The sequence below is a fragment of the Porites lutea genome, chromosome 3 (assembly GCF_958299795.1).
Source record: "Porites lutea chromosome 3, jaPorLute2.1, whole genome shotgun sequence".
Classification (NCBI taxonomy): domain Eukaryota; kingdom Metazoa; phylum Cnidaria; class Anthozoa; order Scleractinia; family Poritidae; genus Porites; species Porites lutea.
This window is the reverse complement of record NC_133203.1, coordinates 4736381-4754095: the sequence shown is the minus strand read 5'-3', so window position 1 is coordinate 4754095 and position 17715 is coordinate 4736381. Positions and strand designations below refer to the sequence as shown.

The 17715-nt window shown below is 42.2% G+C and overlaps 2 protein-coding genes and 1 non-coding gene across 4 annotated transcripts; all 3 read left to right on the top strand.

Annotated features, from left to right (window-relative positions):
* Positions 1 to 2579: 2579 nt before the first annotated feature.
* On the top strand, positions 2580 to 2652 carry Trnaw-cca (transfer RNA tryptophan (anticodon CCA)). The gene has a single exon. It is a non-coding gene; the product is annotated as a tRNA-Trp (tRNA).
* Positions 2653 to 5619: 2967 nt separating this feature from the next.
* Positions 5620 to 17715, top strand: LOC140930251 (uncharacterized). Its single transcript, XM_073379927.1, has 3 exons — positions 5620 to 5768; positions 15303 to 16049; positions 17258 to 17715. The coding sequence occupies exons 2-3, from the start codon at positions 15303 to 15305 to the stop codon at positions 17690 to 17692; spliced, it is 1182 nt and encodes a 393-aa protein (XP_073236028.1). The 5' UTR covers positions 5620 to 5768; the 3' UTR covers positions 17693 to 17715.
* On the top strand, positions 6739 to 11846 carry LOC140930250 (uncharacterized). Of its 2 annotated transcripts, XM_073379925.1 has the most exons (4): positions 6739 to 6820; positions 7655 to 7690; positions 8084 to 8125; positions 8615 to 11846. In XM_073379925.1, the coding sequence occupies exons 1-4, from the start codon at positions 6754 to 6756 to the stop codon at positions 10513 to 10515; spliced, it is 2046 nt and encodes a 681-aa protein (XP_073236026.1). In that variant the 5' UTR covers positions 6739 to 6753; the 3' UTR covers positions 10516 to 11846. The 2 variants fall into 2 exon arrangements, with proteins under 2 accessions (XP_073236026.1, XP_073236027.1); XM_073379926.1 differs by lacking the exon at positions 8084 to 8125 and having other exon boundaries at positions 6741 to 6820.

Here is a 17715-nt window from a genome sequence, read left to right as displayed (position 1 = left end):
CCTTGCAGACCGAGGAAGCGCCCCCCTCTTGATAGAATTCTCGCCAAAAGCCCGCCCCCGTCTGATTCAGGCGCAAAGTGCGTCGCCGTTTTATTGATTTTTCTTCTAAAACAATCCCACTCCGGTTAAATGCTGGAAGGCGGGATCCATCCCCAGATGATCGAGCGTCAACGTCGTGGGCCAGGCAGCCAGGGTTTCTTCGTCGGGTTCTTGCTTCACAGGAATAATACCTAGTAAGTGGTTCATAATCTTCAAAGACAACGGACTATCCAACCAATGGAAAAACTCACAGTCTTTCTTGCGGCAGCTTAAGAACAGGCGATGGGGATTCTTGGTGGTTTGACTCAATCGGAGTCGGACTCGTTTCTGGCAGAAACAGCGCATACTTTCCCAATAGGTTCGGACCTCACAGTGGACTTGTTCTAGAAACAACCGTTCGATGAGTTGAAACTTCTCGAGAGGATAGGAAAACGCACAACTTTCTTCGGGACAATACAGGTAAATCCACTCTCCGCTCGTTTGGCGCAACGTCAACAAAGGATGCACAGGACAACAAAAAGGCGGCACTTGTTCCACACACGAAGAGACCGTGGTTCCATCGTCTTTGACTTTTTTGCTAGGAGGGTCTGGCTTTTTTTTCCCGCCTTTCTTGCGTTTGTATTCATAGGGGTACAGAGGCATGTGCCCCTCTTTCTTAGCGACCACCGGGCCGGCGCCGTCTTCTCCCATCATCGCCTAATGAGTCCCAGCGAAAAGCCTCTCTCTTCTTATAGAGCCCCCCCGAGTGACGACACAGGTCACCTGACTCCACCCTATTGGGACCTCTCACCTTCTGATTGGGTCTTTCTTTTTTCTACGTAAGACCTCTTTCTCTTGCAATCGGCCTCAGTCACCTCACGGAATGGATCCAGACGAAGCGATGATGGACATTCCCCGCCTCCACGATTATCGGATTGTGACAGGAGGCAGTCAAGGCGCCGAGCAAGCGGCCGAAACGCTAGCCTTAGACTATGGCATTCCTGTCACCATTAAGATTGGCCCGAATCACCCGAGAAGCACCCGCATCACCCCCTTGCCCCGAGAAGACTTGGAAAACGCGTGCGAACCACTCGGCCACGCGGCTTATGCGTTAGGTCGCCCCGTGCCTAAAAGTCCTATCGCCTGCGAACTTTTACTGCGCTACTACTTTGTGGTGAACGAGGCGGACTCGATCTTTGCGTTTGGGTATTTGAGTGCCAGTCAAAAACAAGTGCAAGGCGGGACAGGCTGGGCCGTTCAAATAGCCGTGGATTTACAAAAACATGTTTTTGTCTACGATGTGAATTTTCATCACTGGTACGAATGGACCCCTTCTTCGACAAGATTGACGCGCATGACGTCTCGATTTCCCATTCTGGCCCCCAGAAGCGCTATCATAGGATCCAAAGCCTTCCCCAGCCAAGCTCAAGACACCATGAAGAATCTATTCGAGCGGACAAGTCAAACCTAAACGTCACGTAGGCAATACGTATTTATTCTATTGCATAAAGACTCTTTTGTTTCTATACAACAATACTCTTGCATGCCACTACATTTTGGGAACAATACTCTTGCACAATACGTTATTAGAACACTCCTTTTTTTAGAAACCAATTAGAATATCTGTCTAGTCAAGTACTGTGAATAGCGTAACCATTCTTTGCTAGCCATTCCAGAATGTGCCCCACGGGACGAAGATGAAACCCGTCGATGAGCGCAACTCACGCTCCGTTTGGTCAAGAACCCCTTGATGTGTGACGTCACCCCTAGGCAAAAGTATAAAGGCTCTGCCACCGACGAACCCTTCAGTGTCTGACAAACGGCGCCCATTTCAGTGCTTCATCCGTGCCGTGTTAGGAATCTCTGAGCTATCCGTCTTGGTACCCCCTCGACTCGCTCTTTGAAACGATGCATACCGCCTACTCTACGACCCCTGTTAAACCCCTTGCGGAGAACGTCCTCTACGGATCGCCTCTCTTCCCTATTGGCGATAACTAAAGAAGAAAAGAAAGATGGAGCAAGGGCCTCTGAAGAACGTGCAGTTGGACTATTTGGCGCGACACAATCCCGTGTTAGGGCCTGGTTTTCAAGGCGTGTTTGCCAGGAATCCCTTACCCAACAAGCTCATCACCGCTAAACCCGCCGCGTACCTTGTCAACTAAGATCCCGCCGGTCCCCAGGACACCCTCGGCTCGCCCTCTGGACGCACGGCCAACATTGCGAACTCTTGAACAGTGACGGCCTCCCCTTGAAGACCTATGCAGTCCCTCTTCTCGAGCAATAGGTGCAGGAGCATTGGAAACATCTGCTCACCAACGGAAAAGCGTTGCAAGCGTACCCTAGTCAAACCTGTGGTCATAAGGTCAACGATCGTTTCATAGGGCAAGCCCTCCAACGCGTGAGTCTTCGAAACCCGGAGAGATGGGAACATGCGGGTCCATTACCTTTTGAGCAATCTTGTACTTCTAGACTTGAGATGTAAACCGTACACTGATTTAAAAAAAATAGGAATAAAAAAGGTTGTTGTTTGGTGCTAACTTGGCGACTGATGGCATGTGCCAAGCCCGGTGGCGCAAGGGGTAGCGCGTTCGATTCCAAATCGAAAGGTTGGTGGTTCGACTCCACCCCGGGCTTCCGGAGTGGATCCTTGGTGGGAACTATTCCTTCTTCTTCTTCTTCTTCTTCTTTTGCTGCCTGCTCTTTCTTTTTCGTCTTCGTGCGAACCATCGAGGCTCTTTTTTTTTTAAAAGGCCCCGGGGAAGCCTAGTCTCCACCAAAAAATAAAAGCCCCAGCAACAAGCAGTGAAAGGGGTGGCCTCGTCCTTAGAACGGATAATACGCAGCCTCCTCCTCCAAGCTGCGGGGACTGGGAATCCACCATTTTTTCTTCTTCTTCTTCCACAACGCGCATGCGCCCTCTTGATTTGGCCTTACCACAAGGCTAACCCTAATCCTAGCCCTTAACCCTTCACCCTAACCCTAACCCTAGCCCTAAACCTTCCACAAGGCGCATGCGCCCTTTCCAATTCCTCCCCGTACCACAAGGCCAAGCCCGAACCCTCATCCTCTTATATAAACTTAACCCTAACCTAATCAAGTAAGGTACCCTCACACCCAACGCGCATGCGCCCTCCTTCTAGCTTCACCTTACCACAAGGAACCCCCGAACCCTAGCACCCTTAATCCTAACCCTAACCCTAACTTTCCACCACGCGCATGCGCCCTCATGAATTGGGTCTTACCACAAGGCACAACCCTCATCCCCCAATATAACCCTAACCCTAAACCCTCACTTTTTCACCACGCGCATGCGCCCTCACGAATTTTTGGCCCGTACCACAAGGCCAAGACACAACCCTCCTCCACAAATATAAACCCCACCCTAACCCTAACCTACTCGGGGTACAAGAGGCTCTAGCCCTAACCCTAACCCCTCCCTCTTCAGGTAAGTATCCTAACCCTAACCCACCCCTCCCCACACATTTTTTATCGAGGACATTTCGTGACGCTTACATGAAGCCCCCCTACTTGACAGACCGACCCCCATTACTACTGGCGCTTTAGAGTACAAACCAGTCATTTATATGTTTCCGAAGGTTAAAAACCCGCACGCGAACGAAAAAGGAAAGTTCTAGAGCAGGGCGGATAACCTTTATCCGCCCTGTTCTGGAGTGAGAGGGAGTAAGTCAGGGGCGAGTCTCGTCCTACGGGTGTGTCCATTTCGCGCCTTGCCTATTTTGAGAAAAAAGTCGACTGGGGTTTTGGAGTCTAGAGAAGTTTAGATTAATTACGGTCTCATCACAATTAGTGACAACAACTTGTAGAAATAGCGACTTATTAGACATGTTCATGAGGCGGCTCCTTTAATTGTAAGCGGCGTAGATGACCCCAAGGATAAGAAATATTCTTCTTTGCATTTCTTTCTTCATTCCGCAGTTCCAATATATGACATTTCATATCATAAAAGTGATGAGTGTTTGTCCCATTCGCATAACAAGTATTTGAAGTCTCTCATCTCTACAAGTCTGAAGGTAGCTTCTTGCGCACCCGGTCTCATGGAAACTGAGCAAGTGACAGGAAATTCGCATTTTGGAGTATACTGCCACCCTTTGACTATGCATGGTTCGTTTTTATTTATGCCGTGTGGCACGACTTTTTTTGCGGGTTCTAATTTTTGCCGTTTTTCCAGCGATCCGGAAAAATAGGTTCCGGCAAATAAAAATTACCACAAACATTTTTTCCCGCAAAAATTTACTCCAACGTAAGTATTCTCTAACTAAACTCGCTACACAATAATACAGCACTAAGAAATCGTTTCTGTTTAATCACAGCTTGTCTCTTTCATTCAGAAGCAACGATATACTGGTTTATTGCTTGAAAATATGTATCTCTATTGCACGTACTCAATAAAAACGAAAATATTTATATCAATGCTGGGTACTGGCTACTTTCAGAAAATCGCAAAAATTAATTCCCTGCAAGAAAAACCAATCTGCCCTTATCGCAAAAGTTTGTTCCCCCAAAAATTTCGTGCCACACGGTAGTCAAAAGAGCAGTGACTAATAAAGGCACTCGATCATGCAATAGGGTGCTGATCGGGGGCTGAAGATGAATGTTGAGTAAGGCTCTATTTTCGTTTCTCTTGGTGAATGTATTTCCGGGAGTAAGGCTAAAATCGTCGACACGTACCCAAGAGGGAATGTGCTAAAATTTAGCCTCAACACATGGTTAATATGCCCTGACAAAATCCCGTTTAGACGCTATTTTGGACGGAAACGGAAGCGGAAGTTTGAAGTTGGACTTAGCGATGGGCAAATTTGGGCAAGTTTCCTCACAAATGATGTGTGAAAATTTCTCTCTCAAACATCACATAACACTCAAACTTGGGCTTCTCGGAAATTAGTTGCGAATGGTGTTTTTCACATTCCTTTTCACAGGAGTCTCTTAAAAGTTTATGAAAAGTGATGGTATTTTAAGACTTACGTGACGCTTTTCTTTGGCAGGACGCCAAGATACAGCTGCGAGTAAACTGGTGCGAGAAGAACAAAGATTGTTGTCTTGACAAATGCGAGGGTACTTGCCTTGGAAGCCGCCGGATAACTTGGAATTAACATGTAGATGAAGAAAAACAAGGTAAAAAAGACTGTCATCTTTCGCTTTATTTAACAGATGAGTATATATCACGAGATTTACATGTGATGATTGGCGGGTTTCGAACGAAATAGCGCGTGAACGGTCCAGTGAATAGCTATATTTCATCCTGTCAAATGCTTATTTAGCCCGCCATTTTTGGGTTAGATTGGTCTAGCCTTGTTAATTATGTTATCTGTGAGCAGTCCGTATAATTTCAAGCATAAATAGCTTGCACAGGTCCAAAAACAAGCCCTTCAGGTTAGCTTCTTATACTTGTTGTGAAACAATGTCTCAAGGACAATTCCTCTAGCTGTCGACGCTTATTTGTTTTCGAGTTAAGCCTACGTTTTCCTTGTGAATGTTTACTGAACGAACGATGCCAATATTGAAAATCCCTTTCAAAGATATGATGGCAATATAAATTGTGGCTTATACCTCTGCTGATGAACTTATATGTTCATATCCTATCATTCTTTTACAGGATCGGGCAAAATAAAGTGTGCGCCTTCGGTCTGTTTCTGCGCCTTCTTGCGTGGGTTTCGACTGCGTTGGCGGAACTTTAGCTTCTTTCTTTGTTTATATCGGCCAGAAGACGTGGACTCAAGAATCTTTCAAAAGTAAGCTTTTATTTTAAGTAATCTCGAATGTATTTGACTCGTGAGACATTAATTACTGCAAAAAATAGGAACAACGGTGCTTGTTTACTTAATGTGACTCGAATAACATTAGTTTTAAAAAATGCCCGGAATATTTACGTTACAGAAAATGTTAATTATTTTGAAGACGATTTTCTAAAGTTTTGAGCTCCTTTTTGATAGAGGGTTTAATTTTTAACTCATCACACATTTGTGATAATATTGGCTTTGTTCGTTTTTATTTGTAAGGGTTGGCATGTTTGTAAATGTCAGTTAAGGGGAAAACCCCAGGGTTTTGATCTTAAAAAGTAAAATGCATTAAAAAGTAAAAATGTATTCGAATCAGCTTTGATGGAGATTTGTTTCAGTTCTAGAAAGAAGTAATATAATAACATGTAACTCTAAACAAAACTTTTTGCATGACTAAAACTTGGGAGACTAATTTTTAACTTGCCTTTTCTTGCTTAACATTATAAGTTTCAATTTCTTGGGGGAAAAAAAAATGCTGTATTTCAATTTTCAGTTTCACCTTGGGCCCTACTACCAATAAGTAACGCCCTGTTAGGGGAAAATCGCAAAAAGTGACATGGCCTTAAAACTTAAGACAGCTGAAATGGCAACAATTAATGACACAAAAAAGTACGGTGGCCCACAAGTGCACACCGAATTCCAGAAAGTCACACCGAATTCAAATAACTCACACCGAATTCAAATAACTCACACCGAATGCAAATAACTCACACCGAATTCAAATAACTCACACCGAATTCAAATAACTCACACCGAATTCAAATAACTCACACCGAATTCGAATAAACTCACACCGAATTCGAATAAACTCACACCGAATTCAAGTAACGAGCGACGCCTGGGTACGAGCAGTCAAGTGACTGCAAGGTATCCTGGTACCAATCCCGGTATCCTCTTCTTCTTATTCTTCTTCCCTGGAGTTCTTCCCGCTCCCGCCATGTTCTGCTCGAGCTGTGGATGTGCGTTGGAAGAAGGGGACAATTTTTGCTCCAAGTGTGGTGCAGGTAAGTGTATACAAGCCTTTCATACCGTAATTTACAGACTTAAGCAGCTACACCTATACAGCGGTGATTCCCTCGTCTGTTGCAGGGCTCGACGTTGCGACCCGTGGGGTCGCCAATGCGCCCAGCTTTTACTCAGTGGCGACCAAATTTTCACCCCTGGTCGCCAACCTGGCCCCCAAGATAGGTGACTATCTTCTTTGGGAAAACGTACACTAACGATAATCCGTTATCCTTCACACAACTAAATCCATTAATTCTTAAATATAATTTTTGGCAACCAGAATACTTGTTCTGGCGACAAAAAATGAAAACTTGGGGGCCAGCTGGCCCCAAGATTTTTTTCTGAAAGTCGAGCACTGTGTTGACTCACTTTGGATAGGGGATAGTCGTGGAATGAAATATAAATGAAATGTATCCTTATGTTTAAAAGCGCAACCATGCAGATGCGATTTTTATAATAGAGGATTGCACAAGTCACAATTTTGATACACATTAGTGGTCATTTCAATGGGGGCATAGACTGTTCACAGTCCTCTATTTTCCTGTAAGATCGTCGCGATTGCGATTGTTTATACGAGTAGCCGCCATCTTGTTTTTTAGGCGAACGCGTCCTCTAAACACTTAGGGGACGGGCGTCAGGAAGGGTGGGGGTGGGGGTGGGAGACGGCCGCTCGTAACATTCGCGACAATCTTACGGGAAAATAGAGGACTGTGAACAGTGTAATGCAAAAACCAATAAATCACAAGCTTTTAAGAGCTTTGTCCTATCCTATCAATGGGCTATTGCATTATCTTTGTTTGTAACTATGTGTTTATTGCATAAAATTATTCTAGGTCGGTGCAGCACTGCCACAACTCCAGGAAATTCAGGTACAATTGCACTGAACATTTTTATAGTAATTATTGCTATTGTAATTGATTGATTTGCTGATTTGAATTCCTGTTAGATGCAGTAGACTTCGATGTATATGATTGATCAAATTATAAAATAATATATTGTACAGTTCCAGAAAAATCCATAACCACCCCATTGAAGGTCTCGGATATTCCTAGGGGGAGGGGGGTTTTAAGCCCCAAAATTTTAGAAGAAAAGTATGATGCTAAAGTGGAATTTCCTGGGGGGGGGGTGCAAAACAAAAACCTTCCGTGGGGGGAGTATGGTTATTTTCTGGAAATGCACATTCTATTGTAATGAAGGAATACTGGAACTTTTATAGTGATCTTTTAGACTTAATATTTTCTTAATAATTATTTTTCCATTAGCTCATTCTTCCCAAGAGCAATCTAATGAACTGCGTGCAACGGGTAAGTTATTTATATTGTGTATAATTAGCCATAATTTTTTCATAATACCGATTGTAATAACCAGCCATGGGTAATGTTAAAAACACACTACCAGTACCGGTAATTTGTTTACACTGAAATACAATTAACACAACTCATGATCCCTTGTTATGCACAAATTATTATCAGTCACACAATCAGTCACACCATATATACAATGCTCTAAATGACCAATGACCAATGAGCAATGGTGAGTGGTAAACCTAACAAAATGCTGAATTATGGTGATGCTTCTTGTCACTTCATGCTACACAACAGTTGCCAAGTGCTACTGTATGAATCATCAGATGCTGTAACCAGGATAAAATTGTCACAAGTCTGAATTTTAGAGGACCAGAGATTTTATGTTATAACTTTGTGAATATTATTACTCTCTTTGTCACTATATCACATTTGCTACCTCCAATTAATCACTTAGGGAGTAATGAGTATTGTCATCTTTACTCTTAGGCCATTCATCCACATCATGCGCTTCAACTTCTCACGCTTCAACTTGTCACGTGAAATCTTTCAATATGTTCAAAAAACTGAAAGGCCAACAGTGGAAATCCATTGTAAGCAAAAAGGCTGGAAGTGCAAGTGACAAAGAGATAGAAGTGCAGATCAACATTGGGCTCATGGTATGGAGTGACAAGAACGTGTGTATCAAACCAAAGAGAGGCAAGCGTCTTGCTTTGAGAGTGTCCAACAAAGCCACCTACAAAGTCATCCTGCAGAAAGCTGTGGAAAAGTGGAGAGCCTTTAACAGCGACCTCTATGATGAGAACGAAGACTACATTCTTCTACTTGAAAATGGTGAAGAAGCCCAGTTTCTTCCAGGTTCATCTGCCAGTAAAGAGTTTTTTTCCCTCAAACGATACAAAGAAGAAACTGGAAAGGACTACAACAAAATTGTGTTGTACCTATGCAAGCTTAGTGACTTTCACTTTGACCTAAATAGTGAATCAGATAGAGATACTGATGAGCTGGTTGAGGAGCCAGAGAAGAAGCGACTGAAAAGCTTGACAACTGATGAAGAGCCTGATGCATCTGCTGTGTTTGCTAGTGATGAGAAAATTGCAATTGAGTTACAAAGGGAGTTTGACAATGAGTTATCCATTGACATGATTGACGCTGTCGAGAACATGGAGGATGGGAAAGATGACAACATGTCAATGGGTACTATCCATCAAGATATTTCAAGTGTAATTAAGTCCCTGTCTCAAAAGGTTGACCAAGATGGTCAGTTTTTTATTGTTTCTAGAAGAGGGTCCCCATTTCCTAGAGTTTTGTCCCTGTGGCAAAGAGAAGCCAACAGATCGTCTCCTGAAAAAGTGCTAAGAGTGCGCTATAGTGGAGAGAATGGTGTAGACAGCGGTGCATTATCGCAAGAATTTCTGGCACAGTTGATTAATGATATGGGGCTGGCAGTGTTTCCAGATGGAGCCCCCATAAATTCACTGTACAATGTTCATAACAAAAGTTTCAAAACCTGTGGGGAAATCATTGCAGTGTCTTTGGCTCAAGGAGGACCAGCGCCATCTTTCTTGGATGAGAGTGTGTACCAGTTGATGTTGGACCCTGATGTGAACATTGGCAACCTAGATGTTGACAGGCATTTCACTGCAAAGGACAAAGAGCTATTCGACGCAGTAAGAGCTTGTGACACATTTGAAGGTGCTTTGTGTGATGTAATTGTTGACCATGGATACACTGGCATCATTGATCATGACCACAAAGAGGATGTCATTGGAACAATGCAACTAAGCATTATGACCAAGCGTTTGCTGTACATGAAAGAATTTTGTGAAGGTCTGAAGCTGTATGGTGCATATGATGTCATTAGGGGCAATGCTTCTTTATGCAAGCCTCTTTTTGTGAAAGGTTCAAATCAGGTGGTAGATGCCAATTATGTCTTTTCGCTTGTCAATCCAAGCTACTCGGAACAGGGCTCGTCAAAACGACCACTTGAAGAGGCAGTCATTGACAACCTACAAGATTTTCTGATGTCATTGGAAGATGAACAAATAACTGGCTATTCCGAGCCAGTAGCATGGAAGGACTTCAATGACACGAACACTGAAAGTAGCGAAGTGGAGCGATTTCAGTCCATGGACACCACACCATCTGGTGTATTGGGGTGGCTGACAGGCCAAAAGCACCGCCCCTTAAATGGAGAGCCGCTGAATGTCACTGCCCTCTTCGACCATGATTGCTTCACAAGAAATCCTAATCACACAATCTGCTTTCCCCGTGTGGCAGCCTGCAGCAAGGAAATCACATTTCCAGTCTCCCACATGAAAACCCCAGAACAGTTTAAACATGTCTTACTACTTGCCATGTGCAAAGGAAATGCATTTGGAAATGCATAGACTTTGGACAGAGTGAAGTGACAGGTTAAGGTATAGAATGGTTTTCACCCGAGTCTCGAAATGAATTTCAGGTTTTCTTTGACAGTACTCTGCAATTGATTAGCAAAACATGTTAGTTTCTCAGCAGTGAACCCAAAACTTGAAAACATTTGTATGTGTTTGCCGAGTTGTGGTTGGTTCATTGTTTCATGGTTTGCATTTGTCGTGATTGGCGACAGTAATTGTATATTTGTTTTGGTTTTACTACGCTGAATTGAAACTGCTTAGTGACATGTTTGTTAAGTTTTTGAGTGACCAGTCGAAACATTGAGGAATGTCACTGATGCAGTTCATTGTATTTTTTTTTTTACAATGTTGCTGCATGCAAAAAGGATGCTGTGGGTGGTAGTCGGGTTAGTGCATTTCATTGGCCACACAGCCTTAGTGAAGACCCAGTCAGCCACATGACCGACCCAAAGCAGTTTAAAATGTATTCTAATTTTGCAATTTACAAATGCAAGGACTTTGGACAGAGTAAAGTAAATATGTTTTATTGCATTGACAGCTTTGTATAACTAACTCAGAGAATTTCAAATTTTTCTTGTGTTGGCTGACTGGACTTTTATCACGAGTTTTAAACATTTCCCATTTACCAGCAGAACTGACAAGAGTTTAAAATGTTTATAAAGCAGCTATATTCTTTGTAGTTACCTGCATTGTTACCTGAAGAATTTTAAAGAAAAGGCATGCCTTGCTCACAGTTGGTTTCGACTGACTGAAAAGTGACAAAATGGTCACATGTAACAAAAGTTAGTGATAGAACAAGAAAATTATTGACTGTTCACAAGTATTGTTTTTGCATTCTTGGGACAAGTTTTAATTTTCAGTGTATGTACAAATTTTTATAAGTTAGTTCATGTTAATTCATTGTGACTAGTTCCTGTTAATATAACATTGGGGCTTGGGAAGGGCTTTTTACAAGCTGTATGTTTTGGAGTGACTTTACCTAACTCGTGAAAATAATAGTAGTCTAGTACGCACTATTAGACACTAACTGCATTGTTTCCTTTTGCTTACTTTGTAGTATTACACAGTAATTTTCACACAGTGTTTCACGGGTTATGTAAAACCACTCTAGTTTCAGTTTGTTAGTATCAGTAAGTAAGTTGACATTGGTGTGGTAGGCAGTAATGCTTACTACTAAATTAGTTGAATGTTACAGTACTTTATGATAAGTGTTACCCGGGTAATGCTGCAAAGCTCTTGAGATTTCTTAACCATTAACGACCAAGTCCAGTTGTTTAGTTTACCAGGGGAGAGAAAACATTTCTGGATGTAGAGAAATGTCAGTAGGGCTGCAAAAGATATTATATTCCATAAACTGTAAAGGGCTAAGAATGCTGCATGAAACACTCTTGTAAATCAAACAGAAAGTGCTTTTAGTGTGTAATATATGTTATTGTTACTGTTACTACAAGATAATTGTTTCACATAAAACGTTGACGAAGGAGATGTTACCTACAGTAAATATCCGCATATAAGAACCTAGATTTTTGCAAGTTAGCCTAAACAGGTTCTTATGTAAATGGTGCTTACCAGGACATTAGGCTAAACAGATTCTGAAATAGGTTCTTACACGCCGGTTTTTACTGTATTTAAAGAACTCAGATCTTTCTGTTACCAACAATAAAAAACAATGAAAGAACAGTTTGACAACCTTTTGAAGAAAGTCTTATGTTTACATTTACAAAGGGCTTCGTTGTCGTTATGTTATGGAGGCAAAAAATGACCCATGACGAAAACATTTCGTACCTACATGTAATGTTGCCCATATTTGGAATGCTCTAGTCATGTGACAGATAAGAATAAATAGAATCCATGTTGTTGTTGTTTGTAAACGTACTAGTCTGTTTTTACTCGACCTTACACGGTCACAGAACCCAAGACAACTTAACAGAAGTTTGGTTGCCTGGCAGTGAAGGAAAACCAATCTGGTGTCGTAGCTTCCAGTTGGACAATCAGACACGTTTGCCCCACATACAAGAACAATTTTAATAATACAGATTTGAAACGAGTGTATCTTCTGAAACCAAACTTGGTATCTGATCTCAAGAGAAAATTACGTATACATCATTTTGTCTTGCCGATCTTCATTACCATTCAAATAAATATGAGTCAGGGCAGGTGTGTCTGACTCTGAAATAGTCAACTGGATGCATACCTGTAAAGATTATGGTACAAGTCTAAGGCTTCCCGCCAGTTTTGGGGGTTGGAAAAACCTGCAGCTTGAAAGGCATACTGAAAATACTCCTGGTATTCATTGGTGCTCTCTGCAAGGGGAAGGTAATTATCTGTGATATAGTCACACTGCTGTGCACTGACAGGAGCAAGAAAGTCCTCAGTATTGCGCAGTTCAGGTAGGTAAAACAACTCATTGGGTCTTCCTTTTACAGTGTCATGGCGCGACTCTCTGATGTAGTGGCTGTTCCAGTGTACTTTTACGCTATCCAAATCTTGCTGAATGAGCCCGGAAAAACAGAACCACAAGCACTCCATCTGTAGTTCATTACCAGTAGTGAAGACTTGTTGTTCCAGTAAGTCCTTGAAAAAGTTCATCCACCAAGTAGTTAAGTGTTGTCTTAGGTACGACCACCACCCTTCTATTCGTTGGTTGTGAGGTGAGGTTCCATAAATATGTGCCAGATCATTGCCAATGAAATAGCATTGTGCTGCTGCTACAAGGCCGTTTTCAGTGCCACAGTCAGTTCTAACCTTCATGGGGCATCCTCCGTATTCCTTCACAGCATCCATATAATATCTCCCGATCACTACGGGATTATTGTTTGTTCTGTCCAATCTTAACCATATTATCTTTCGGCTGTAACCGTCAATACAGCCATGGATCGGGAACCCGTCAGGTTTCAATTTGTCATAGCCATCAATATGCCAACAGTAGTTCGGCCCTGGATTAGTGTAAACTCTTCTTTTGAGCTTCCGCCTTCGTCTTCGTTCGCACCCCTCAGGGTCCATTTCTTGTAAGCATGTCGCCACTGCTTGCCTCGACACCTGATAACCCTCACGGCGCAAAGTATGCCACATGCTCCTGTACCCCTTTAAGCAACCAGGCCCATCTAACTCCTCCTGTATTCTAGCTCTGATATCCTGGTCATTTGAATCCAATAGGTTCCGTCGTCGAAGCCCAAGTGACTTGAATCTCTCCTTGAGCGTTCGCAGGCTCATTTCTATTCCGTGGTATTTCAGCAAAAAGCACAGAATAACCTCATACTCGTATCCTTCGTTGAAATAATATTTCAGTGCTTGTGTTTCTATATCAAGCTCAGCACCACAGGTGGCACAAAACTTGCTGTAAAGCGTCACTGTTGCTGTGCAAACTTCACATGTTAGCGATGTTGTTGAGTTTGCCGCCGCCATCTTGAAATCGCGGGAAGAAGAAGCCAAGAGGATACCGGGATTGGTCACCTCACTACTCGCACCCAGGCGTCGCTCGTTACTTGTATTCGGTGTGAGTTTATTCGAATTCGGTGTGAGTTTATTCGAATTCGGTGTGAGTTATTTGAATTCGGTGTGAGTTATTTGCATTCGGTGTGAGTTATTTGAATTCGGTGTGAGTTATTTGAATTCGGTGTGAGTTTATTCGAATTCGGTGTGAGTTTATTCGAATTCGGTGTGAGTTATTTGAATTCGGTGTGAGTTATTTGAATTCGGTGTGAGTTATTTGAATTCGGTGTGAGTTATTTGAATTCGGTGTGAGTTATTTGCATTCGGTGTGAGTTATTTGAATTCGGTGTGAGTTATTTGAATTCGGTGTGAGTTATTTGAATTCGGTGTGAGTTATTTGAATTCGGTGTGACTTTCTGGAATTCGGTGTGCACTTGTGGGCCACCGTAAAAAAGGATTTAGACGGTGACAGTGAAAATGAAGAGTGCATATACATGTACAATATTGATACACCAAAAGGGAATAGCTTCTGTCTCAATATGTGAAACAATGGGTTTTGAAATTCAGACAATATACTCCCCCCCCCCCCCCCCAAAAAAAAAAAAAAAAAAAAAATTTGCTTATGCATTGTTTTCAGTTTCTCTTGGGACAGCTGTAATACCAGGAGAAATATGAAAAACAAACGTTATGCAAAATTTTGGGGGCAAATAAGTTGCGCTATTGGAGATGTGCAACTGGCGTATTAAGGGGGCCTCGTAAGTCTTGCATTGGTCCATACAGTTTGATGCATTTAGTATCAGGAAACCCACACTTTATACAAATTTTTAGTGTGACTATGCATGCAATGCATAGTAACACCTGGTTATTGTCCACTTGCATAACTTAAAACATAGACTATGGAGCGACAGACTTGGTATGAAACATAGATTGTGCTACAGACAGATCTCTTTTCCTCTTCAACCCGTACCCCCTAATGTTTTGCTTGCAGGATATTATTAGTTTACTTTCAAAATACTATGAAGCAAAACACTTAACTCTTTAAGTCCCAATAGTGACCAACATCAATTTTCTCCTAACAATATCCATACAATGTCAAGAGATTAGGTTATGAGAATTAATTTAATGATCACCAAAGAGAAAATGCTTTGATCTTTTCTCAAATTCTCTCAACTTATTCTTTAAATATGTATAGAGATCAGTTTGGAGAATTTGCTTGTGGATATTGGGGCTTAAAGGGTTAAGAGTTGAAAAAAATTCCATGCAGTATACAGTAAGCCTGCAGTCTGTTTGTAATACTGACCAATTGCATTTGCCCATGCCATGGGGTTGCATTTCTTCCTTTTTTTCAGATGTCGTCTTTAAGTTTACCGTGTTTAAATGAGCATGCGGTCAAGACTATCCCTTCAACAAAATATAAACTTCAAGTGAAACATAAAAAGCTTGCAATGGTAAGTGAACCATTACTTCCAGTGGAAGATTCAGATCAACAGGAAATCAGAACAAGGGATTTAGGACAGTGTGATCTTGTTCTGGATAAGGCTGTTGAAGCTGATTCTCAGTTTGTTGAGGAGGAGATTGACCCAAGGTCATCATCGCTGGAGTACTGCTTTCTTTGCTCACAAAGTGGACCAGTGATTAAGGAAGAGGTTTGCCATAAACAAAAGTTGAAAAGGCAAACCATATCTCAAAGTCTGCTAGTTTTAAAGTCTTCAGGATCAAAGAGTGCAAGCACACCTCATTTACATGTTAATTTGTGTGACAATTTGATGGGAAGAAGGAGCACTTCAGCTTCTGTTTTAAGCAGTGCTACATTCAAAGTTCAGCAGCCCGGGCAAAATACTGTCAAAGGTCAAAGCATTTCTTCATCACTAAGTAAAGTTACTGAAATGAATGACAGTTGTGGGCTGATGTGTCGCATATGTCATGGTGACGGTGAGGAAGAAGAACTTATCAGGCCTTGCCGATGTACTGGAACAGTGAAGCACGCCCATCAAAGCTGTATATTACGCTGGGTTTCTAAATCTGGAAATCAAACCTGTGAGCTGTGTAATTTTAAATTTAAAACACGAAAAGAGAGTGTCAAGTGCTTCTGGAAGGTTGGTTATTTACGAACTCTTTTTACTAATATAAAGCCTGGTTTACACATGTTGGGAAAATTCCAGATGAACAGGGATTTTACTCTTACCCAATCATCCCAGATTTTGCTGACTAATGAAAACTTGAAGTTTTTCCCAACATATACTAATCATGCTTAAATTACTCATAGTTAGGGTGTTAGTTGTTAGGGTTCTGTAGAACCTCAATGCTCCAGGTCTTTTTGTTTTGTCTTCAGATCTTGAGGTTGGGTATCTGTCCTTGGTCATAACATCATTTCCTATTTAGGAAGAGGAAAATTGGGTCAGCACTGTTTCTCTCTCCATAGGTAATATGACAAAGTGCTGGGGATAACCATGGCCCTTATGGGTCTTGCACCGCATCAGTGGGGAAGTTAGGGACAGTGTTTTTCATTGACTAAAATGTGCACAAGTGTCCCCAACTAACTGAAGAAATTCCTAGGTCAAATTGGAATTTGGGATTTTGAGGGGAGGAGATAACCAGAGTACCAGTGGATAAAACCCATGGGAGCAAACAAAATAACCACCAACAAACTCAACTTACATAGGGTGGGGACTCAAACCCAGGTCACATGCAAAATTAGGAAGGAAACACATTCTACCATTTCTGGGGTATGGCTTATATATCACCCAGGTAATGGCAGCCATTTTGGGTGGGGATGGTGATCGTAAGTGAGACCTTTTGCCTAGTGGGGCTATGCCATGCTGATGAGTCGTAATCAAGATGAAACAGCTGTCAATGGCTGCCACTACCTGAATGATAAATGGCTGTTTGCATACATGGGTCCTTGCTGAATTTTAAGACGGATTAGTGGTCTCAGTTCTGGGTTATCCTTGTACCCCCTAATTCTGAAGAGAAACTACTGCTTGCTGGTCAACCAGGATAGCATGTATACTTTGTAAGTGCTTGCTCTTATAATACGGCTGAATCTGCGAGCGGGCAAGTTGAAGCAAATTCTGCATTCTGATTGGCTACCTGATGGGCAAGATTGGCCCATCCTGCTCGCTCAGGATTTCCCACATTGGTCCTACAAGAAAAATTGTGTTTTTCGCCATATAATAAACCCTTTATTGACCAAGCTTGTTGGGTCAAGATGGCTGAATATTGGCCATTATATTATCCAGCCATCTAGACCTCATGCTTGGTCAATAACACATATTTATAACCTCCTGATTATATATCTCTCTAGTGGAGATTTCCAGAAGTAAGCACCAAAGGATGGCTGCACATTGGCCTCTTTATTGCCTTTGCAACAATGCTGCTTACTTCCATTACTTGGATCATTTGGTCTCGCGTCAGCAGAACCCCATCGGCCATTGCAGAACGGACTACGGAGGAGGTCAAATTTGCATATATGGTGAATGGCTTATTCATTGCTCTGGCTGTAGGTGGCTTGTATTTTGACAGCTTGAAACATTTTAAACAGTACTCAAAACGCTGGACAGCACTGAATCGCAATGTGGTGGTGGAATGTTACACTCTAGAACAAAACAGCATGGCCGGCATGAGGTCGCAACACAGTACTTGCACTCCAAGTCAACTCCCTACACCAGACATGGCAGCTGAAGAAACTCAAGCTGAGCAAGAGAGTTCTCACAGACAAGAACGTGCAGACTGGGTTTAAAAGAAATGTGGATTGTAAATCAG

Excerpts from the sequence above, each read along its gene's own strand:
- LOC140930250 (XM_073379925.1), top strand. The coding sequence starts at position 6,754 with ATGTTCTGCTCGAGCTGTGGATGTGCGTTGGAAGAAGGGGACAATTTT. Across the intron at positions 6,821-7,654 it reads TTGCTCCAAGTGTGGTGCAG|GTCGGTGCAGCACTGCCACA; the intron begins GTAAGTGTATAC and ends AAATTATTCTAG. Across the intron at positions 8,126-8,614 it reads TAATGAACTGCGTGCAACGG|GCCATTCATCCACATCATGC; the intron begins GTAAGTTATTTA and ends CTTTACTCTTAG.
- LOC140930251 (XM_073379927.1), top strand. The coding sequence starts at position 15,303 with ATGTCGTCTTTAAGTTTACCGTGTTTAAATGAGCATGCGGTCAAGACT. Across the intron at positions 16,050-17,257 it reads GTGTCAAGTGCTTCTGGAAG|TGGAGATTTCCAGAAGTAAG; the intron begins GTTGGTTATTTA and ends ATATCTCTCTAG.